Source organism: Nymphalis io, chromosome 4 (assembly GCF_905147045.1).
Source record: "Nymphalis io chromosome 4, ilAglIoxx1.1, whole genome shotgun sequence".
Lineage (NCBI taxonomy): Eukaryota > Metazoa > Arthropoda > Insecta > Lepidoptera > Nymphalidae > Nymphalis > Nymphalis io.
In genome coordinates this window covers 12,830,823-12,855,028 of record NC_065891.1, presented here as the reverse complement: position 1 = coordinate 12,855,028, position 24,206 = coordinate 12,830,823, and the positions used below count along the sequence as shown (strand labels likewise).

General features: G+C 31.4%; 2 protein-coding genes across 2 annotated transcripts in view; one reads left to right on the top strand and one right to left on the bottom strand.

The window, feature by feature from the left end:
• The window catches only part of LOC126768164 (MORN repeat-containing protein 4 homolog), a 14,007-nt gene extending 6,828 nt beyond the window's left edge, over positions 1 to 7,179 (top strand). The window contains exons 3-4 of the mRNA XM_050486107.1: positions 1,314 to 1,423; positions 6,509 to 7,179. Of these exons, the coding sequence (XP_050342064.1) occupies positions 1,314 to 1,423; positions 6,509 to 6,663 (265 nt within the window). The 3' untranslated portion in view covers positions 6,664 to 7,179. The remainder of the gene's footprint in view (positions 1 to 1,313; positions 1,424 to 6,508) is intronic.
• LOC126768156 (elongation of very long chain fatty acids protein 4-like) lies at positions 7,068 to 24,206 on the bottom strand. Its single transcript, XM_050486099.1, has 7 exons — positions 24,113 to 24,206; positions 13,076 to 13,175; positions 12,357 to 12,625; positions 10,262 to 10,433; positions 9,796 to 9,923; positions 9,018 to 9,167; positions 7,068 to 7,259 (listed from the first exon to the last, which is right to left on the bottom strand). The coding sequence occupies exons 2-7, from the start codon at positions 13,152 to 13,154 to the stop codon at positions 7,176 to 7,178; spliced, it is 882 nt and encodes a 293-aa protein (XP_050342056.1). The 5' UTR covers positions 13,155 to 13,175; positions 24,113 to 24,206; the 3' UTR covers positions 7,068 to 7,175.

The window sequence follows — 24,206 nt, the reverse complement described above, 5'->3', positions numbered from 1 at the left end:
GTATTATTGTGGATCATTTACGTTTGAGTGTATATAAGGTTGCCAATTAAAGTTCAAAAATAAGCCGCTTGTAGCTAAAATTAATTCGAAATATGATTTTTTTGGTTAAGAAAATTTAGTTTGATTTTATTATTTTACTTCATATATATAAAGCATTTTATCATATGATTTATAAATAGCACATTAGTTATTTGTGTTTGGTTAATTCCACGGGCGTATTGGCTCTTGATTCCTAATTGGCAAAAGCTAATCTGGATTTGAGGCTTTAACCGCTTTGAGGCTTGCTTCAATATACGATGTGTATTTCCCATCCGGTAATTGCAATTATAATGTACTTGTTTATGGCCTATCAGACCAAGAATTGAGTCTTTTTGATTGTGTAAGTAACCAGTAAATAAAGAATTATTTAATTTATTTGGTTACTTAAACCATTCAATAACTATGATCTATCAATTCACGACTTAACTCTTTATATTTTTACAGAATAATAAAAAAATGTCATGCTTTATTACTCAGAACAAATTAGTGATTTAATACACTGAAGTTGCAAGGCATTGGATTTACTTTCCATTAACAAAAGTAAAGCAGTTGCTAAAGAGTCACTTCAATACAAATTTATAAGACTTTTTCTCGAGCTACTTACTTAAGTAGTGCATAATTTCTATTCTCGTTAATTTTTCCCCGTGAGCTAACACCATTCGTTGTTTTTTTTTACAACAAAATAACAAGTTTGATTACCTTTGTTGTTGTTTTAAGTCAGTCTATTATTCCTTTTTTTAAATGTAGCAGTCAATACCATTCACACTCTTATCAAGGTTGTCTGGATATGAATGAAGGAATGTTTTGGATATTGTATTTTCTTTTACATAATTTGTGCATATAAATCCGTAAACAGCTATAAGATAGCTCTCTTTGTGGTAGGGCCTTATATCAATGGATGAAGCTTTTGGTAAAGCGATGGGTTAAGCTTGCCCTAATGTTGCTTGAAAGCGATAAGATCACCTTATATTTTAGTATATCTTATTTTGTTTTATTAGGTTTCACAGTTTTAACCTGACGTACAAAAATACTACGTTATTCTACGAAACAGAAATAATTTATATTGTGTACATATTTTATTGAGCCACTTTATTCACAAGCACCTGGATTGGCCGCACTTTGGTGAAATACAAAGCGTGGTCAACTTTAACTTCATGGTCTAAACCCGCCTCGAAATTATTTAAGTCGATATATTTAATCTTTTTTTTTTTTTGTTTTCTGACTCAATATTTTTTTACCAAAAGTTTAATGGCTTTTGCTATTTATTATTACAGATACGAAGGTGAGTTTATGCAGGGCTGGTTCCATGGCCATGGCGTGTTCTGGCGAGCAGATGGTATGAAATTTGAAGGGGAATTCCGAGGAGGACGTGTATGGGGTCTAGGTTGGTTTTTGGTGTATTTAAATAAATCTTCAAGATCGAAATATACTCATTCTATTAAAGAGATTTGATGTATATAGCCGTTATAACTAACAAAAAGTCGTTAATCTAGTGGCTAGTTTATAATTCTGCAGATCACGAGTTTCTAGGTTCAACCCACCCGAGCCATATTATTATGGCACGGGTGGGTTGAACGTCACGACTTCTCAATAGCAGATCGATGTTTAACAGTTAGCAGTGTTAACACTCTCGAAATGTACTTAAAACTGTTGGGTCCTACGCTTGAATTCTTTCCTTGTACGAGATTGTTCTCCCATTGGATTTTAAGTATCTCCAGTTAGCTATTCTCCGTTGAGAATTGCTGAAATCAAGAGGACGATAAAAAGGAACATTTAATATTTATTTTTTAACATTTGGGAATTATTTAGTCCTATGAAACCGTATCGGTTATATGAATTCTTAATGTTATTCTTTATGGTTATTAAATATTTCTTATATGAGCACTATAATGTTTATAATATAGGTTTAATTATTTGCATAGCATTAAATCATAATATTTAAATTAAGTATTATAAGTACCGCTGGAAAATATTGACAATTTCATCGAATTTTATACTTGTAATAAAACACATTTAATAATAATAATTATTTATTTATTCAAGTAACAAGACTCATATACAAAATTACAAATAAAATAAAATAAACATTACTATCTACTACTTATATAATTTACTGGTCCAACTGAAACTTTACAACAGCGGTTTATAAATATACAGTCTAATCTGTTAGCAATCATATTTAGAATTTAAGTAATTTAAATTTAAGCTTTCAAAATAAAAATAGAAAATGTTTAACATTCACAAAAAATAAACATGAAATATTTTACTGCCTAGTTATTAATAATCTACAAAGTAATTATATTGAAAATGTTAATTTTAGATAAAATTTATTAACTATTTTATGAGATTTGACTTATGAGATCATTCATATGGATAATTAAAATAAACTCATTTTTGGAATACAAGAATAGAATATACATGAAGTATATTTAAAACCTTTGAAATAATATGTAACTGCCTCTTTGATCTAGTGATTGACAAGTATGTAGACCCCAAGGTACTAGTTTCAAACCCCGAGTAGAGCCAATGATGAGAGTAAAAAAAAAGAAAAATTTACCTAAAAAAGGGTCTGTGCTTAGTAATTTATTAGTAGTAAGGTTTTGTGCAAGCTCGTCTGGGTAATTACCTACCACTCATAACATATTGTTGTTAGTATTATTGAAAGGTTGAGTGAGCCAGTTTAACTATAGGGACAACGGACATCTTAGTTCCCAAGGTTGGTGGCGCATATGCGATGTAAGGGACGGTTAATATTACAGCGCCAATGTCTATGGGTGGTGCTGAATCCTTACAATTAGGTGGTCCATTTGCCTTTCCGTATACCTATATTATAAAAAAAAATCGCTTGACACTATTAAATATTTATTACTAACATATGTTTAGTATTTTAAAGTGGGAAATAAATAGGCAATTTTTTTATTTCTATATCCGTGGGGGAAATTATTAGGCTTTTTTACCTTTACTGTTACAAGAGAGTTATATTTTATAACGCTTTTATTTCCGAATTTATTGTCAAAAATCAACTGAACTCAAATTTTAAAATACTCTCGTGAAACGGAAGCTAATAATAACTAGTCCGTTATATCCAATATATTTATTTTTTAAAAAAAAATTATGCTACTTTCCTTACCTTTTGTTGCTACTTTCGTTATTCGGGTTGCCGTGGACAACTGTCTCTCCTGATTAAACTAGCGAATGCCGTTTAAAACTTACTTCCTGTTTGACAGTCGTCACTAATAGTGACACAGGCTTGGCGGATTAACTGTCGTTACATGACCTTAACTTTGGCTTGGTTTGCTTTGGCTTGGCTCAACACGTGGCGTGTCGTTACACTTGATTGTTTTTCTTTTTAACTAATGCTTAAGAAAAAGTCTGTACTCTTTTATTTGGGGTATATTTAAGAAAAAGTTTGATTAATAGTAATATCAGTAATATTTATATTTTCACTTGAGACGTCTTCATTGAGAGTAAGGGTAATGAGACGTTAATTTCAAAGTGCATGGAACTTATATCTGAGATAAAATAACGAAATACAAAGTGCCTGATTCACATCAGACGAGTGAAAATAATTTTTACTGTGAAATAAATTAGGACTCGAGAGAAATAGAGTTTTTAAATTTTCTGAGATGACTAAGGCGGGAGATGAGACGTCTGTATAGAGTGGCGGTGATTCACTGGATATATTATAATTCTAATGATCTTGGTGAATGACATTATTTATCTTCATTCTTTTAAAACTAATTTTTAATATTATATTCAAGTACATAGTATAATATTATGATGTTTTGATCACGAACAGACTAATATATTACATCGCATGTTAAATAAAAATATGTTTAAATAAACGAAGTTTCATTTTCATATAAAATTAATTTAAATAAAAAAATACAGATTAGGACTATCTCGTAGTAGTACTTTATATTTCGACAAAAAATTTTTGACATTGTGAAAATAATTACATTTCAAACAAGCAAGAAGTTATCTTAAGCAATTTTAAACACGATGGAGTCAATGTCTTGGACCGCTAACCATTACATACGTACCTACATGAGCATTGACAATATACAAAATCATATTTTATAAAATTAACAAAATATTAAACTGTAACTTCTTTATTGGAGAAAAAGGCTTGAAGCAGTTTTATTAAGGTTTTTTTTTATAGTGTAAGTAGGCGAACGAGCAAATGGGGCACCTGATGGTAAGTGGTCACCAATATCCATAGACATTGGAATTGTATGAAATGTTAACCATCACATACATCGCCAATGCGCTATCAACCTTAAGAACTAAGATGTAATATCCCTTGTGCCTGTAATTACACTGGCTAACTCACCCTTCAAACCGGAACACAAAAATACCAAGTACTGAATTGTTTTTCTGTAGAATATCTGATGAGTGGGTGGTCCCAGTGGTGGATCTACCCAGACGAGCTTGCACAAAGCCTACCAGTAAAAAAGAAGATAGTTTTGTCGATTAAGGTAAAGGTCACGTCTCTTTGATGATACTATAGTATGATAATGTGCGTCTAAGGATTATGTAATTTGATAAAAAATTAAAAATCTTAAATTTATACAATACCATATGACACATATATTACATTATACATAAATTAAACTTATCATTTGGCAAGTTTTAATAGTAAAACAATTGCGAATCGAGCTATTGTCAAATATTTTTTTATAAAACGCTATATTTGCAGAATAAGATGTCTGTCACCTGAATTATTTCTGAATTTTTTATGTTATTTTTACATTTTTTTGTCTTCTTTTTGATAATTTGTCGTACGTTTTTCGTAAAACATAAGAGAATTGTGAAATTTATACAATTAAAATTCAACTTTATATTTAGAATAATAATAATAATGTTCTTTAGACCGACTTCGGTCACGGTAATTCGGTCAAGAGAGATTAGCCAACTACGCAGGAGATATTATAGTGCACAAGTGTTTGTAAACACAGGTGCACTCTCTATTCCCTAACTCTCATAATCCGATGGCAAACCGACACGACCGGAAAGAGTTCAGGCGCAGGACCAACGGCTTTTTATTTTATTTTATAGGAAGCCAACACAATGTACAATGTTTTTACATATCTGTCCCAGAAAATAACAATTCAAAATAATGACACTTAATAACACTATACATCGCAATTATAGGCTAACTCATCATGCAATTTCACATTTTCAGCTTCGTTCACTCCAACGTAACATTTTTAAAGATATCGCGTAAACAACACGTATACAAATAAATTAAAGAAGAATAAAGAAATTATATTATATATATATATATATATATATATATATATATATATATATACACATATATACAAACACACACACAATTAATGAATCATTCGTGGCAGTACTTTGACATTTACATTTAAATATCAACAACAATAAATCTAAATCCGCCTCTTTATAAACATTATTATACGTTTTAAGGGCCCTGCTTAAAGGCGCTGTTATGCCTATGTTTATTCTTGAAAACCGATATTTAAAAGTCGGTATGTTCACAAATCTTGAACTCTGTCTCGGTATAACTAATTTTATTTCACTGACAAGATCGGGGCAGTCTATTCTGCCTGATATGATTTTATGTAGAAAACACAAATCCATCACATCTCTGCGACTTGCAAGTGTACTCATGTTGTAATGTTTTAACATATCAGAGTATTTTTTCAAATAATTTTTATTCTTGTCCTTATAAGACAATAATTTTAAAAACTTTTTCTGTACTCTTTCCAACCTGTCTTTATGAATTTGATAAAACGGATTTCATGCAACAGAGCAGTATTCTAACTTACTTCTTACGAATGATTTATACAAAGTAACCATTGAATTTGATTTCTTAAAACTTTTTGTGTTTCTTTTAATAAACCCTAGCGCAATCAATGACTTACTTATAATGTGATCAATATGCGGAATAAAATTCATTTTTGAATCAATTATTATTCCTAAATCTTTTTTTTTTTTTATATTTGCCGGGAGGGCAAATGACTCTACTCCACCTGATGGTAAGTGGTAGTAGAGTCCAAACGCGACGACGGCCAGTACAGATGGGAAAAACGTTCTGCTCTAGCCGCCTTCGCCTTGCCTCGTTTGAAGGAACCCGGGTTGTAAGAGGAGGGGAATACGTGAGCTGGTAAGGAATTCCATTTTTTGGAAGTGCAACAAAGAAAGGAGTTGCCAAATTTCTTTGTTCGCGATGGAATTGATGTCAGAGTTAGGCGGTGACATCGAGAACCAGCTCGCGTGGACTTAAGAAGGAAGGGGGAAGCAGGAATTTGGTTTACTTTCTTTAGAATGCAATTATTTATGTTATAATTAATTTCTGACATTTTTTTACTAAACGTAATACTGTGACGGGTCTGCGGCTTTACATCAAGCCACTAGACCAACAAGTCAGTCACTTTAAATAATATGGTATAATAAAAAAAAACAGTCCTGATTTTATTATTATTATGTGTTACAGGTTTAGTTACATTTAGTGATGGGAGTAACGGGTTCCCAAGAAACGAAGGTTACTTCCAAGACTGTAAGATGGTGCGTCGCAAACGTTGTCCAGAAGTTGTTCAGAGAGCCCAGAAGGTCGCTTACATGGCTCGGGCTCAGTGTCAACAAATGTAACCTTATTATATCAATACATCTGCTGTATGTGCGTTTTTTAATCATTTGTAATCAACGTTGATAATAAAATAATAATATTATATTATTTCATTTTTTAGATTGATTGAAATGTAAATTGTACAAAAATATTATAATATTATATTAAATAAAAAATACTGTTACAAGCCGGGTGAGTTAAAGTTACTTTTATATTTTGATGTTTATGTATGTAACACCTAAGTAATTGAATCCAGTTTTGCGAACGAAAAAAATAAATAAAAATAATTACAAACTTATAAAAACCTCAACTAATTTAGAACGAGACAAGGAGTTGAGACTTTAGTCCCAGTGGATACATAATCATTAGTGAAATAAGTGGGAAAAAAATGCTATCTCTTTCTTATGTGTTGAATGAAAAAGTACACATTAAGAAACGGACATATATTTATTTAACAAATACAATATAATATGATCTTAAATCGAATGTTATACTAATTGAATAAATTATGAAGACATTAATTATAATTATGTATTTAATTGCATTTTAATTTCCTCGCACGAATCGTTTCCTCGTCGTCCAAACATTGGCCGTATCTCACTTCCATACATTTACTTCCCTGAAATCAAATTAAGAAATATAAGAAATCGTTAACAAAATATTGACTTAGTATTACATTTTACTTGTTGTTTTTAAGCCGACAAAATATTTGATATAAAGTTTCTTGAATTGTTATGATCTGAATTACTCCACTTAGAAATAATAAGATGAGAATTTATCGGAAAATTACCATAATAAATATATTCAATGGACTATAAAATTTCTAAAACGAATTTCACGTCAAAGTAACGTTACTTTGAAAAAACTCAACAAACTAAACCTACGGCTTCTTATTGTTATCATAAAATATGAAGAAACATTTTGGTATTTTAATAATAACTTGTTTTTAGATTATTTATTAGTTGTAGTAGAGTAGTAGGTAGACTGGTAAACCTATAATTGTAAGTAGACATCACCGCACAAATACATTAGCACTGTAAAAAATCTATCCCTTACATCGTCAATGCGCTACCAACCTTTGGGACTAAGGTGTTATGTCTCTTGTGCATTTCGTTAAACTGGCTCGTTCATCATTTAACCCGGAACACTACAACTAAGTATTGCTGTTTGGCAGTAGATTATGTGATGAGAGGGTAGTGCCTAATAAGACAGGTATGCACAAATATAGTTAATTAGTTATAAGCCGACAAATTTAATTGGTCACATAAAAATCTCTTACGGTACTGTGATTATAATTGAACAGGTAATATGTGCAGCATTAAAGAGACGCTAGCGATAAAACGCAGCCGTCGGTACTCGTTCCATAAATGCAGCTTAGTGACCGTGTCAAGTCAAGATGGGTATTTTATTACGAACCACTGCGGATGTTTGAAAGTAAAACTCAATGATGTAACGGAACTTGCTGTACCAGTTACATATACACTTTCACTCGGAACTTGAGTTACGTAAAATGACCACATAGTTATTACAAGTCTCATGTTTCTGATTACTGTATCTCCGATACGGCAGTGATTAATGATAATGAAAATAAATACTATTGAATTTCTTTCTTTATTATAATTAACTTAAGATAAATAATAACAACTTTATTGAAATATATTATTGCTTTTCGTTAAGCTTAGTAGGTATTTTATATCAAATAAATATTTTTCATGGATATAGTTTTATGTACCTTATATTCTTTCCTGTACCCCAGATAACGTGTATGTAAAAAACAAACAAATAAACGAAGTCACTTTCGCGTTTTGTCCCATAATATTAGTTGTAATTGACAGAATAGAAATTGAAGACTGCAATTTATCACAAATGGAATATCATTTTTAATAGTATCGTTATTCATATCTAAGTTACGAGTAACAAAATAAATACAGTTGACAAAGGTTTGGTGAAAGTTTGCTTCGACTTTGTTCCTTAACGGACAGTTTTCGTTTACTCCTCCGAAGTGAGTTGTTCGAGGTGAAAAGACTTCCGCTTGGGTTCAAAGACGTCTGTGCCTGATTAAACTTTAAATATTGGAAGTCTTAATTTTACTTCACTGCTATGAAATAAGTTTCTTTGACTACAGCAACAAATTTCATAGACGATTTTTGATTTTATAATAAGAATAGTTGCAGCCCGTAACTTCACGCGCCTGTGGACCCTGTGACTTTTCTGTAGCCCTGAGAACACGTATGCAAATTTAGTGTCTTAGGCCAATTCTATCAATTAAAAGCAACAATTGTCCGAAAATATCTCGCCAAGTTTTACCTGTTCCTACCAGCCTTGAGATATTCACTTATTTGTTGTCAGAATATTGTTTGAAAACAATAATTTTTACCTTAGCAAGATAAGCTTTCATATAGAAGTTTCCAAAGAGCACAATAAAGGAGATCATGTAGATTATGAGAACGTAGTGCATCCACAGTGGGAATTCGCATCCGGTCCTAATACCATTGATACCAAGAATCAATGCGCAGGTAAACTGGATCTGGAAAATGAAATGGATAGATATTAAAATATGTACATACGACCATTTACAAGTAACAGATTGTATATGTCCCACAGCTGGCCTCTATTCCTTTCGAGGAGAGGGTTTGGAACTAATTGTCCCAGGCAGTTTGGATGCGAGATGAGTCACTCCTCAGTTAAGATTCACGTGTTCTTGTCCCTAGGCTATCTCAGCTCTTATACATAATAATAAATTTATAATTACAAAATGTGTATGCAGACTCAGACAAAATATATGAAACATCATGGTATGAATTTATGCCTACTCCAGAACTATGGGTTTAAACTTTTTTAAAACTGGAAATATTATGATTGCGGTTTGCTAAATTGTTTCTTTTTGCTATAGGTCTGGCTGGGTTTATAAATAGATTCCACTGAAGGAAACATTATAACACAATACGAGCCGAGACGACCATTGGATAGAACACCGATCTTTCGAATCCGAGAACTATTTATAATTCTTCTATAACTCACACAAAAGCAAGGTGGTAAAGTAATAAAAATACAAAACCGACTCCTTTGAAAGAGAAAGAGAAGAAGGTTTTTGAGTTCAGTTGACAATAATGAGCTTTTAATTTTTAATAACGCTAACAAACAAAGTATCATACCAATTGCAATATGGTCAAGTATTTCTTCCACCACAGGAACTGGCTAACGGATGGACCAAAGACCGAAAGCCCGTAGTAGGTGTACATAAGCACGTGAATGCCACTATTTACCATTGCTGGGAGGAAAGCTGAAATAAATTATATTCATTTAGCTTTTTCACGTAATATTTTCCAGAGCCGATACGCCGATTCATAACAACTGCTAACACATATACAAATACACACACATTTAAGAAAAACATATTTGCATTGCTGTTATTGAAAAGGAAATTATAACTGTATTTAAAGTTCATGATTGGTACACCATGAACTTTAAATAAATCGTGATGAACATGACTTTTTAAAAATAAAATCTTCAAAGTAAGCAATGAAAATAGTTATCTGTGCAAATATAAGATCATTTGAAATTTGCCAATTAGGCTGACAAAGTTTAAAAAAAGAATTTAGTAAAGGTAACAGAGCTTACTAGATCCACTGGGCACCCATTTGATTCCAATCCACCAAAACCCGAACATGGTTGAGTGGTGATAAACATGTAAGAAGGTAAGCTGTTCTTCTTTTTTCCTTAATATAAAGAAGAATGTGTCACAGAACTCCAGCAGCTTCGAGAAATAATACCACCATACTGCGTTTGCTATCTGCAAATAAAAAAAACAAAAATATATTTCTGAAACAACTGTAAAAATAAGTTGCTTATTTAAATAAAATCAATCATGTATGAACTAACTGTATAAAATAAAAAATGCGAATAATTTGTAAAGGTAGTTTAATTGTTTATTCATTTATGACTGACATCCCTTAAAACATTACAACTCTGGTAACATTTTCACTTCGTATGTTATATTTGTAATAAATCAACATAATTTTGTTTTATTTTAGTAGACTCTTACAAGTAACTCCAAATATTCGGTTTAAGTTAAAATGTGAAGCCACTGATTTGGAATGTGAAAATCAAGAAGAACAAATAAAAACCTCTGCACAATATACTATAATTATTAACTATTTCTCCGTTACTTTTTTTGCCTTAAGTTACCTTTATAACAAAAAATGTCCATAACAAATCTTTATCCAGACATAGTTGCTTTCGTAATTTTAATATTAGTTTATAAAACTTGCATCGACTTCAAAAATGTTTCTACTAAAGATAAAAAAAAATCTTTGCGTGATTTACAATTCATACACAATTTATCGCTTCAATATTTTACTCGTATCTTATAAGTGTATTATTATTATATTATATTATATTATTTTATATTATATAAGTGTGCAACTGGATGCGGAAGGCGGAGAACAGGGAGCTTTGGCGCACCTTGGGAGATGCCTATGTTCAGCAGTGAACAACGATTGGCTGTTGATTGATATAAGTGTATTATTATTATTATATTATACATTATACACCATTATATACATACATTCTACAATTAATCTTTCATAGATAAATGAATTAGAACGCTAGTCGGATATTTTCAAGTTGTAGGCTTTAAACAGACTTGATTAATAACCATGAGGTCTTAATATAATATTGATATTATCAATAATGAATGATTGGCCGGCTCTTTTGTATTGAATCTCACAATTCATATATTAAATTATAAATCAGCGGACATGGATTTTATCTTAATAATTGTTTCATAATGGTTCCGTATTTACTTTACTTATTCAATTAATTAAGCTTATATTTTGATTTATTTATTACTATTAGATGTTGTATAAAATATAATATTTTTTCAAGCAAACATATTTTTTCAAATCGGATTGTTAGTTAGATCGGATGTTGAGATTAGCGCGTTCAAACAAACAAAGAAGAGAATTACCCATTTTTCGATAGTAAAAGTTAAATTTGCTAAAACCAATAATGGAATAGCAAGTTATATTTATAATTTACTTGTAATGAGAATGAAATAGAAAGAAAAGAAAAAAACGAATGAATTTATTTTGTAAGTAAATCTTTTTTGTTTTTATTTTAAGAAAGTAAGAAAATTTGCCTTCATTAATTCTTTTAAGCTACGCTTCTAAGTTGACGTAAAGCAGCCATTCATTGCAGATAATTCCTCTGCAACATTGACTTCAGTGATAGGAGCTTAGTCCATTAATCTACAATGTTGGAATACTTTATTTCAAGTTCAATCTAAATCTTTGAATTTCTCTAACCTGTTTTCCGTTTTAGCAATTCATCTATAAGACGTTTACTGTTTTTCATTGGTTTATTTGGATTAAATCTTAAAGTTGCACGTGAGAAGTGAAATATTACACAGATAACTATTTTACTTTTTATTTTATTTTGTATGGATATTTTTTAACGTGATATACTTGTCATGCAATCATTTTATCAATTGTTCTCCTTTGTTATTAGAAATTGTTAGTAAATTTGGAAAAAAATTATTATTTCATATTTTTCTTTAATGGTACTCATCAAAATGCAACCCTTAGTGGCATGTATTTCACACTCGAGATTGTATAGATGCTAAATTAAATTAATATTCATTGAATTTTATACAAGATACATAAGTTATAACCCATTTTCCCTATTACTATATAAAATAAATGTACATTTGACTTACTTGCAATTCATCAGGATCGTTTTTCTGTCGGCACGGCTCACATATGTAACTGTATCTCAGCCTAAATGAAGCTGTAAGCAGTCTAACAGCAATATACGCATTCAGCGCTGCCATCGCTAAGTTGTAAGGTACTAATAACCATGTGAGTTTGAACGGTCGTCTGTTTTTCATGATCTTTGGTCCTATCCATACTATGAATAGATATATTAACGTGTATATAACAGTGGGTATGGGTGAATCCACTAGCGGCCATCCTTCTGTTCTTTTATCTATAAATATATATATATATATATAAATTAAAATCGATTTTTGACTTCATGTTTGAATTATTAGCAAGTTATATTTATAAAATATTTGATTTAGTCAATATTATAATTTATATTCAATGTCAATAATACAGAGAGGACAATAGTGTCAACGTCTTGGTACAATGCCACAGGACAATTTAGACGGCGTGTTTTTTCTATAAATTTGTTATGCTTATTTTGTTTTTTTATTTTAATTTTAGTTAAAGAATATATTAATAAAAAATATTGTACATTGAATAAAGCTGCTGAATGTACAACTGAATGTACAAATTGCTGGAACTAAATTTTCGAAATGTCAAAATAAATAGTCGTGTTTTAGTCGCTTTGTTTGTAAATTTTTATATTTTCTCTAAGTAAATTTGATTAATGTATCTGTTACACAAACGCAGCTCATAACAAAGTGCATCTTACCGGAAAGCGACAGTGTCCATAAATAATAGTCGTACGTGTCTTTTAGGACACTTTGCGTGGAATTCACTATTGTGGCCATTCTAAATTGTCGTCACACGATCTGAAACAACGCAGGAAATTATTTCACAACGTAAACATAATTATACTGATGTTTGTATTTTGGAGTTCCATCCGAAACTTTGTGTACGTGGAACTTGTACTTGAAAACACAGTCTTTCGTCCATCCCTCGAGACAACCGTAATGGTAGTTGAGTCTAAACTTAAGTTATATGATTTTACAAACTTCCATGAAATGAAATTTTATTGGTAGCGATGGGAATTAAATTTTATGGGCAAATGCGTTTCAAATGCAGTTTATAAAAATGTATTTTATTATATGTAACGTTTCTGACGCAAATATATGGAAAATAGTTTGCAATTTTTTTGTACGGACATGTAGTCTTTTTTTTCAAAGATTGTTGTGAAGAATATTAAAATACATTTTTATATTGATTAATATATAATAAATAATATATATTTCTAGTTATTAATTAATGTAAAATAATTTATATTCTTTTGTCAAAGTTAAACACATGTGGCAGAATTTCAAATTGTCCATCAACCTTTCTTGAAACAGCATGGTGGAATAAGCTTCAGACCTCAAAAAGGAGTTTTTTGATTTCTGAAGCTTATAATCACCTTAGCCCAGTAGTGGGACATTCGCAAGCTGGTACTGGTATTGGTTACAAAGTTAACGTCAAAGCGTTTAATTATTGTCACAGTTAGGACATAATAACTTGTATTATCTAGGATTGAACATGTTATAACGTGTTTATTCATAAGAAACCCTTATTGCACTGTACAAGGAATATACTTTTTTGAAATTGTCATTTAAATAACCTAACTTTGATAAATCACTATATAAGTTTTAATCATTTATTTTAATATAATTTATTTTAAATCTAAAACGGTGAGAAACAGACGCCATGTTTGTTTTCTTGGCACGTTAGATAAACTATATTACTGCTACAATTCAGACGAATCTAATATTAGCTTACAATTCAAAGCTATCGAGCCGATTTAGTTACTAGAATGTGACAAATAAATAGACTGTGTATTTATATAATATGTATGTAAATTACCACAACGTGTGAAACAAGTAAAGATAACAACATAATATGTACATATACATTCAAAAAATATAATCCTTCAAAATAAAAGTATGTTTTGAAGAATCACTACCTAATAATAAACGTCAACTGGATTAAGACATTTATATACATGGAGCAAATTCTTTATCTAAACGAGATCAAGTCGAATTTAAAAACACATATTGTATTTGGCATAATATGGGTATAAAAAATTCATTAAGCTACGTTCATACAATATGTGAAAATCGTCGAAATGGTCATATTTATTGTATATGTATCTAATAGCTAAATTAAAGGCTACATATTCCATTTTATTAGGCGCAAAACCGGATAAAAAAACAGTAACAGTTTAGACTTTATGAACGCATAGGTTGACGAAATACGTTGGTTTTGCACCTGATATTTTCAGTCGCATTTGCCAACTCATTGAATTGTTAGCGTAATGAAAGAGAGTGCATTTGTGTTGTACTGGGCAAGCTTCCCTTGAAAATGGCTTCCGTAAGACATCATGAAGACGAAAGTCTTCAACCAATGCGTCTTACCTGCCATGACATACGGTGTCGAAACGTGGACACTAACTGCGGGACTAGTCCGCAAATTCAAAGTCGCTCAGCGTGCTATGGAGCGAGCTAGGCTCGGAGTATCTTTGAAGGATAAGATCAGAAATGAGATTATCCGGAAAAGAACCGGAGTCACCGACATAGCTTGCAAAATTAGCAGGCTGAAGTGGCAGTGGGCTGATCACGTATGTCGTAGGACCGATGACCGTTGGAGCAGACGAGTCCTAGAGTGAAGACCGCGAATCGGCAAGCGCAGCGTAGGGCGCCCTCCAGCCAAGTGGACCGACGACCTTAAGAAGGTGGCGGGCACCAACTGGATGCGGAAGGCAGAGGACAGGGAGCTTTGGCGCACCTTGGGAGAGGCTTATGTTCAGCAGTGGACAACGATTGGCTGTTGATTGATTGATTGAAGACATTATTTTACTACGTGTTATTTACATATTATCACTGACTGCCTCGTTGGTTTGATAGTGGTTAGATATTTAGGATTTACACCCCAGGTTAGGCTAATAAAAAGTTGTTAGATGCTCGAAGTCTGAAAGTGTGTACGCTCCCGTGCCTTGGACGCACGTTAAGCTGTTGAAACACGTTTTATCGGATTGCCGTCCCATCGGATAATGAGAGTGCATCAGTGTTTGCACACATACTTTTGCACTGTAATATGTCCTGCGCAAATGGCTAGTCTCCCTTGAGATTGGCCACCGTGGCGGAAACGGTTCAGGAAGACATAATTATATCAACTCAAGTTGTAAGTGTTTAGGTTGTACATTTTATTTAATTTAAGCTGTACAAACAATAAGCTTATATAAGTATAGGCGCAAAGGACGTTCAATCGAATTATTCAATACGAGACACATCGTGGGATTGGTGGTGATGGACAGCATAAATAATGAACATCAAATCAACCTCAACTTCTCTCAAAATCAATATCAACTTAATTCAAAAAGGCTTCGTCGAGCACTTACTCGTCGTTATTTTACAAAATTAAATTAATTTTCAAGTTACCAATGGTTTTAAATATAGATTCGCCTTAAAATTAACTAACCGTCAATAAAACTCTTTTAATTATCAAATAATTTTCAGTATAATAAATCTAAATTAAATTCAAGGACACCATTAGTCTTAAGCGTAAAAGCGTATTCACGATGTTTTGCTTTTCACATTTAAAAGCTTCTTTTAATTACAGATATGAATAGATCTGACTACGTCACATTATTGTATATTAAGATTAAGTTATATTCACTTTTCAATGTATAAAATTCATACATTAAATATAAATAAGTTAGATGACGTGGTATATAGAATACATAAATGTAAAGCCGATAGTCGCCATATACAGGTAAATACGTTCTTAAAATGTGTTTACAATTCATTTCTTGTTCAATGATGATTGAGGCATGCAAAGCAGCATCGCGCGTCTCACAGAAAGCAGCAAAAATTATAAAATAAATTGCTATAATAATATTTGAAATATGTTAATCATTTAAAAATGTGATCAATTCGTTGATACATATATATATATATATATATATATATATATATATATATATATATATATATTCAGGCATGTCAAGGTTTAAATGAGATATCAAAAAGGAAATTACTTCATAAATATTAAGAACATCACGTGAATAATTTATATCAAGATAATGTTTTATGTAATCGATTTTTTCTAGTCATTCTATGTTACATTAAAATACGACCGACATTATTTTACGATACAGCGAACGAAGCGACGAACTTATCTAGACAGCGTTTGACCTGATTCGCAAACAGCCTTATTGAGTCCACATTGAGTTTGTTAAATTGATGTGTCAGAGATAAAACATTATAAACGGCCTTACTTATAAACGTTGCCTATCGGTCGGTTAGTTAAACAATGTTGTGTCTTCTTCTTTCGAATGTCAATACAATAATGACAGAAAGAGCGAAATTAGCGATGAGCGGTGTTTAGTTAAATACTGATTTCTCTCTTTCTATCATCACTCATTATTGATTTGATATATATTTTTTAATATTTACTGGAAAAGCTAATGTAAAACAAGCGTGACGAGGGGCAGTACAATCGAAAGGAATGATCTATATTAGCCGCCCAGCCTTGCCGACCCGCAAGATGCCTCTTCACGCCTCGCTTGAAGGAACCCAAGTTATACGAGCTGGTAAAGAATTACATTTTTTTTTTCATTACACCCTAAGCAAAGTAAGCAAGTAAAGTCCTAATTGATATCACGGTATATTTTAAGGTTACGTTACACAAGCAGTAAAATACATTTTAGTTCATAGATACTAAGGTTTGACAAGGTGCTACGAAAACCAGCTATGAAGCTTAGTATAATAATTGTATTTGCATATGCGCGAGGATTAACTACAACATTTGAAATTTAAATACAGGATATTAAGGGACAGTAACATTGATGAAATAGTCTGTAGTGCTGGCACAGATAAAAAAATAAAAATGTGAACGGTCACGATCATGACGAGCAATGATGGGAAGTGGTCATCATCACCCATAGAAATTGGCGTCGTTAGAAATATTAACCATTTCTTAAATCACCAATGCACCAATAAATTTGGGAACTAAGATATAATATATTTGTCTCTTGTTCTGTAGTTACACTGGCTCACTCACCCTTTCGGAACACAACAATACCAATATTATACGAACGGTAACACCATTATATATTATTGGTAGAATATGTTATGAGTAGTTAGTATCTACACGAGCTTGCACAAAGCCCTACTACGGAGTAAAATCGGATATTGTTTACAAAAAAAAGCTTTCAACTGCGTATGCTGGGCATTGAACCAGTACAGCATAGAATTCAATAGTCAACATTAGCATGTCTTTAAAATAATTAACCTTCGAACTAACCTACAAACTGGAAAACTTTCTCCGTCCATTTTAAGTAAATTACTTAAAATATCGTTAATTGTTCACTCGAATAATTAGGCTCAAGTACTTTCATTTTAATAGTCTGGAAAGGTATTACCCACTCATTAGATATTTTGCCGCTAAACAGCAATACTTAGTATTGTTGCATTCCGGCTTAAAGGGTGAGTTAGCCAGTGTAGCTATAGGCATAAGGGACATAACATCTTCGTTCCCAAGGTTGGTGGCAATGCGCTGATGTAAAGGAAAGAGTTTAGGCGTAGGATCAACAGCTTTACCTACTTTCCGAGGGTATACTACACTTCCAACTTCAAATAAAAAATAAGAAAACTTGAAATTTCATACTGTACATACCCAGTTTAAAAAAGGAACATTTTTAAAAACAACATTTAATTTATTCCATCACTTAATTAAAACACATAGTTTTACATACTAATTCAAATTTACATGTAAAAAAAATGACGTAAAATTACTCGATTGTTAAATATTTGTAAGAGACTACTCGAATAAAAGACATATATATATACATATATATATATATATATATATATATATATATATATATATATATATATGTAGTTGTTGTAGTTATAGTGTCCGAATAAAATTTTGATATATTAGAGATCGTAATTAGAAAGTAGCAGATTATGCTGTGCATTTGAGATCTAGAAATGTTATATTTAATGCTGAATCACGGAGAAAACCTTTCAGCAAATGACAAAGCGCAAAGTCAATTTAAACTGCATGAAGGACTTATAATATTACGAAAGTATAACTTGAATGGTATTTTGAACACTATATTTAAAAAAAAATGTTAAAACTTGTTATGTATTATGTAATGTTAAGAGGATGGCTCTTAATCCTTTGAGAGCTCTGATTTTCAAATCTAAAATCTGCCTTTATTGGAATAATCAAGCGTATGAATATTACCTACCGAGCTGAGATTTACAAGCAAATGGAATAGTTTTTGCATCTATATAGGAAAAATTAAGTCTTTGATCACAATTGATAAAAAAATAAAAATAACAGAAAATAAAAATAAAATTATCCGTATATATAATTTTCTATTCTTGTAAAATAATATAAGCAACTTTGAATCATAATTAAAGAGTATAAAATTTCAATTTATAACCGGTCCCAAATATAGTCGTAACAAACTCGGTAGTTACTGAGTGATAAAACTATATGTGCTTGTCATTACCTCAACAAAGGCCTTTATTTTCTATGTATAATTTATTTTCCTAAATTTAGTATAATATATAAGTTCATAATCATTAAATGCAAATGACATATTGAGATATTCCGGGCTTTGTACAAGCTCGTCTGGGTAAGTACCACCCACTCATCAGATATTCTACCGCAAAACAGCAGTACTTGGTATTGTTATGTCCCTGTTGGAAGGGTGAGTGTGCCAGTGTAATTGCAGGCACAAGGGACATAACATCTTATTTCCCAAGGTTGGTGGCGCATTGGCGATGTTAGCGATGGTTTACATTTCTTACAATGCCAATGTATGTGGGCGTTGGTGACCACTTACCATCAGGTGACACATATGCTCGTCCGCCTACCTATAAAAAAAATATGAAGAAACACCAATTTTAATTTGTATACTGCTTTCTTACATATATTTTAAGCCTTTTATTGTAAAATGGGATGAAATGAATGAATTGAAATGAACGATGTTTGATGTGAAAAGTATCCATTACATTGATGTATTCGTAAAGTGCGCAAAGGAAAACGAAAAGTACGTATTTTCATTTTAACAATGGAATGTTTTATAAGATCGCAAAAACCTTTTTAATATTATTATAAACGTTGATTTAGTATATATTTTAGCTCTATTCTTGTAATTTTTTAATATTAGAATTAATAAATGATTGAAGGAATGATCAATATATAGGTTACTTTTGACGAAAATAACATAGGTTAGAATCCCAGCCGCGATAATAATGTAAGTACCAAATTATACATTGTATGAATCGGTCTCGGTCTTGTGTTTATTGGTATGAAAACATATACATGCATATATACACATATTATGTATTTCTATAAATATAGATAATTTAATCAATAACTTTACGTGCTTTCCAAGGTATGGGAGTGTTAACAATATCTACTTCAACATCATGCTGTTTGGTTTAGCATTTTTTTACGGTAAAACACAATGACTATTTATTGAATCGACCAGAGGTTTCAACCCAGGACCAAGGGATCAGCAGTTTTATAAAGAAACCACTAGACCAACGATAATAATAAAAGTTTGCGTAAATATTCATAGAAAGTAACTTGAGTCTTCCGTATCTATACAATTCGATCAATGTCTGTCATCCTTATAAGAATAACAAAACAAGTACCATTTGACCATTGTTAGATATTCAATGGTCATTCAAAATGTGAAAGTATAGAAACAAAAATATAGTATACAATGTGTTGGAAAGAGAAAGCTAAATGTAAAGTGGATCTTAGAGTAAATGTAATTGTTATTATAACTACGGACGACGTTTAGACTCTATTGCTTAAAGATTATATACTTGAATTATGTATGGTGAGAGGCTTAAAGAATTCATCAGATACTATTCTACCGTTGTTACATAGGCCTGTTTGCTTGTGATGGATGGGGATTGAGAGCTTTATCTGTGGCCAGCTGACTCACTAGTTGATGAATGTACTTGAATCGCTTGATGCGGATTTGTAGTTACATTTTGCTGTGATCCAGTTGGTACGGTGACTCGTATAATTACAACGCACAAGAGATATTGTATATCAGTTTGCACGGCAGTGCATATTAAATATTATGTTTAACACTTCTCACAATTCCAATGTTTATAGGTGAATTTATTTTTATAGGTAATACAAATAGTATAAGAAAGTAAATGAAAAAGATAAGTGAAATAAAAAAAATTAAGAAAGAGAGAGAGAGAGAAAGACTATAAAATTATAATAAATAAATAATAAAAAGATATTTTAATTTTTTTTTTATTTAGAAGAGTGTTTCTTGAATATAAGTAATATTTTAATTGAAAAGTGTTGTATTATTAGAATGCACAAAATAATCTTTAAGTTAAGTTAAGTTCACTTTGTCATCAATTTGTTACTTAAGCTTTAACTAAACAAAGTCGTAACTTTTGTAATGTTTTCTATATATTTAGAAAGCCTTAAGTGTGCCTTTTAGTTAAAACACATTTTATTGACTATTTAAGTTCAACAATGTTATGTTCGAATAAATTTATGTTGTTGTTAGTTTTTTTATTTGTGAGCAGTAGTAAATGCTGTAAAATAAATTTTCTAATGCATAACTTGTTATGTCTATTATCATCACGATTCGATTAGGTGGCATGATTTTTACAAAGTCTTTCGTGAGCATATTAAGACAATTGAATGCTGCTATGTAGCATCTCGTAATAAACGTTATTTTGAACTGCTATTTATTTCTATTACACGATTAAAAGTCAAAAGTTTCTTTAAATTGATTTGAATATAAGTCACGCTCCTTTTATTACTCCTTAATGTATTTAAATATGCTTCATTACCCGTTGAAAGCAAAGAAAATTGAATTTCGTTTATAATACAAATATATAATATTTTCACCTGATTTGCTAATGAATAATACATTCTATTTTGTTTTTAAGATGTCATTTATGATTGAATGATAAAAATAAAATGAAATGTAACGTTATTCGACATTCTATTTTATGATTCAATCCGAGTGTTGACATGTCGTAATTGTTTTCATGGTTTTGTAAAGGTAATTTTTAGAATGAATCGAATTATCTAGTCCATTATGTTTCAACAGAAGAGGAAATAAGCCGAATTAAAATTAATTACATTCTTTAGACTTTTTTTATATACATGTAATCAGATATTGATTAAAATATTTGGATGTTTTTACCCGATGCAATAATTTATATTTTACATACGATCGAAATATTGTACACGCGATTGCTCAAATCAACGCTGACCAAGTTTCGTTTTGATAAAATGCCTTTTGTATTGATGATGAATCTTGATTGGAGTTGATTCAATTCAATCAGACATACGTTGGTCAGTATTTTTAATACCAATAAATGATGATTGATTTCTCTTAATATATTTTACAAGTAATTTTAATTTAGTATTGAAAAATAATTAAACTATCTTATATGAAATGAACACGGATTAAATACTTCGTGCATATGAAAATACATTTTATTGTGATCTGAATTTAAAGGTAATCATGGGCACTCATTACTACTGACATATCGTTATAAGCATATCTAGTTAAATTAAACTCAATGTAGTGAATATTAAAAAGTTTTTTTTTGGTTACCTTTATTAGGAACGATTTCTAACAAGACCATACTTTTATACATTAAAATAAAACTTAAGTTACAGCATGCTATTTTCCAAATGCTGGGTCTGCTCTCCATTTGACGAAAACCTTAAGAACGAATTCAACCACACTACTCCGATACAAATTGGTGTCATCCTACATGTGGCAGATTTTTATCCAACAAACGTAAGTTTCCTCACTCTCAAATTAGGCAAATAACATTCAGTGTTGCTTGCCCGAGTTGTAACTAAACAATTAACAATCTTGGTTTAAGATTAAAGGGTTAAAGCGAGTTGCGAGAGAATTAAGAAAAACCTGCAATGTCAATAAATGTGTATTATTGATAATGTATAAATAAGGCCGAGTGGCCTAGTGGTAAGAACGCGTGAATCTTAACGGATAATCGTGGGTTCAAACCCGGACAAGGCCCACTAAATTTTCATGTGCTAAATTCGTGTTTATAATTCATCTCGTGCTTGACGGTGAAGGAAAACATCGTGAGGAAACCTGCATGTGTACAATTTCACTAAAATTGTGTCACATGTGTATTCCACCAACCCGCACTGGAGCAGCATGGTGGAATAAGCTCCAAACCTTCTCCTCAAAAAGGGAGAGGAGGCTGTAGCCCAGCAATGGGACATTCACAGGCTGTTACTGACTACTGAGTATAACTAAATTATATCAATATATCGAAGTTCCTTTCGACAACCAACAAGATACCGTTTTCCAACAAATTATTTATTATTTCTTGAAATGTTTTGCATTCTATTTTCCGACACACAATATATCTTACATGACAGTTTTATAATATTATTATCTTACCGCATAAAGAGGGTATAAACGAATAGCGTGGCAAACTCTTCCTATTTATTATGACAGTACTCGTTACACTTAAAAGGAAACGTTGTGTGATTGATGAAAAATTTAACCTTTATCTTTAGAAATATGGCTAGCAATTAGTTCGACGAGATAAGTGTCACTCTTATAATGTGACAGGTGACAAAGGACCATGTCCTTTTTTCGGATTATTTTGTATTATCAGAATCTATTCAATTGTAATAATTCTTGTTCATTTATTTCGAAAGACAAGATCAATGTGCTAAAGAAGAATCATACCTATCAGCAGCACATAAAAGAAAACTATATAAAGCGTATATTAGCGTCAAACTCATTCTGAGTTTGACGCTAAATTATATTTTCAATCGAAAAAATAACAATATGAGGATTTATACACAAAAAAGACGAGATGACCAAATGGATATAACATGTGAATCTAATCTGACGTTGACATCGAAAGCCAGGGTTCATTTTTCAGATTGAGTTTCAGTATATAATTTGTACTAATAATTCATAGCATGCTTGGTGGTGAAGGAAAGCACCGAAAGATGTCAAAGACGTTTTTGAGCAGTAAGGTTGAATAAACCCCAAGTCTCAAAAGAAGAGGAGCAGTCATCATCATCATCCAGCTGTTTGTGTGACAAATATGCTTTTTATGAAATATAATTTTTATTTTCTTAGTAATACTATCATATGTAATATACAGAATATTACTTTAAAAATATATTTGAATGACAATTTTTCAAGTATTTCAAATACCAATCACCTTATTAATTTAAAATTTAGACTTGGTGTGATTTGAATATGTTTAGCCACTTTTTTATTTTTCTACCCATATATTTTGATACCCAATACAGACTTCTAAATACCGTAACCGTAATACCGTAACAGCCTGTGAATGTCCCACTGCTGGGCTAAAGGCCTCCTCTCCTCTTTTTGAGGAGAAGGTTTGGAGCTTATTCCACCACGCTGCTCCAATGCGGGTTGGTAGAATTCACATGTGGCAGAACTTCAGTGAAATTAGACACATGCAGGTTTCCTCACGATGTTTTCCTTCACCGTAAAGCACGAGATGAATTATAATCACAAATTAAGCACATGAAAATTCAGTGGTGCTTGCCCGGGTTTGAACCAACGATCATCGGTTAAGATTCACGCGTTCTTACCACAGGGCCATCTCGGCTTTTTTTTTTTTTTTTTTTTTTTTTTTTTTTTTTTTTTTTTTTTTTTTTTTTTTTTTTTTTTTTTTTTTTTTCTAAATGTGAAGTAAAAATTATCTCGATTTTATTCTAAAATGTTTAAAAATCTTACCTATATAATCTGTTCCTGTCATACACGTAGCACTACACGCACACAGTCATAAACACACACAGGCGCGGCGACCGACGCGCGCGAGCTTTGCCCG

Excerpts from the sequence above, each read along its gene's own strand:
- LOC126768156 (XM_050486099.1), bottom strand. The coding sequence starts at position 13,154 with ATGGCCACAATAGTGAATTCCACGCAAAGTGTCCTAAAAGACACGTAC. Across the intron at positions 10,434-12,356 it reads ACGATCCTGATGAATTGCAA|ATAGCAAACGCAGTATGGTG; the intron begins GTAAGTCAAATG and ends TTTTATTTGCAG. Across the intron at positions 9,168-9,795 it reads ACTTGACCATATTGCAATTG|ATCCAGTTTACCTGCGCATT; the intron begins GTATGATACTTT and ends TTCATTTTCCAG.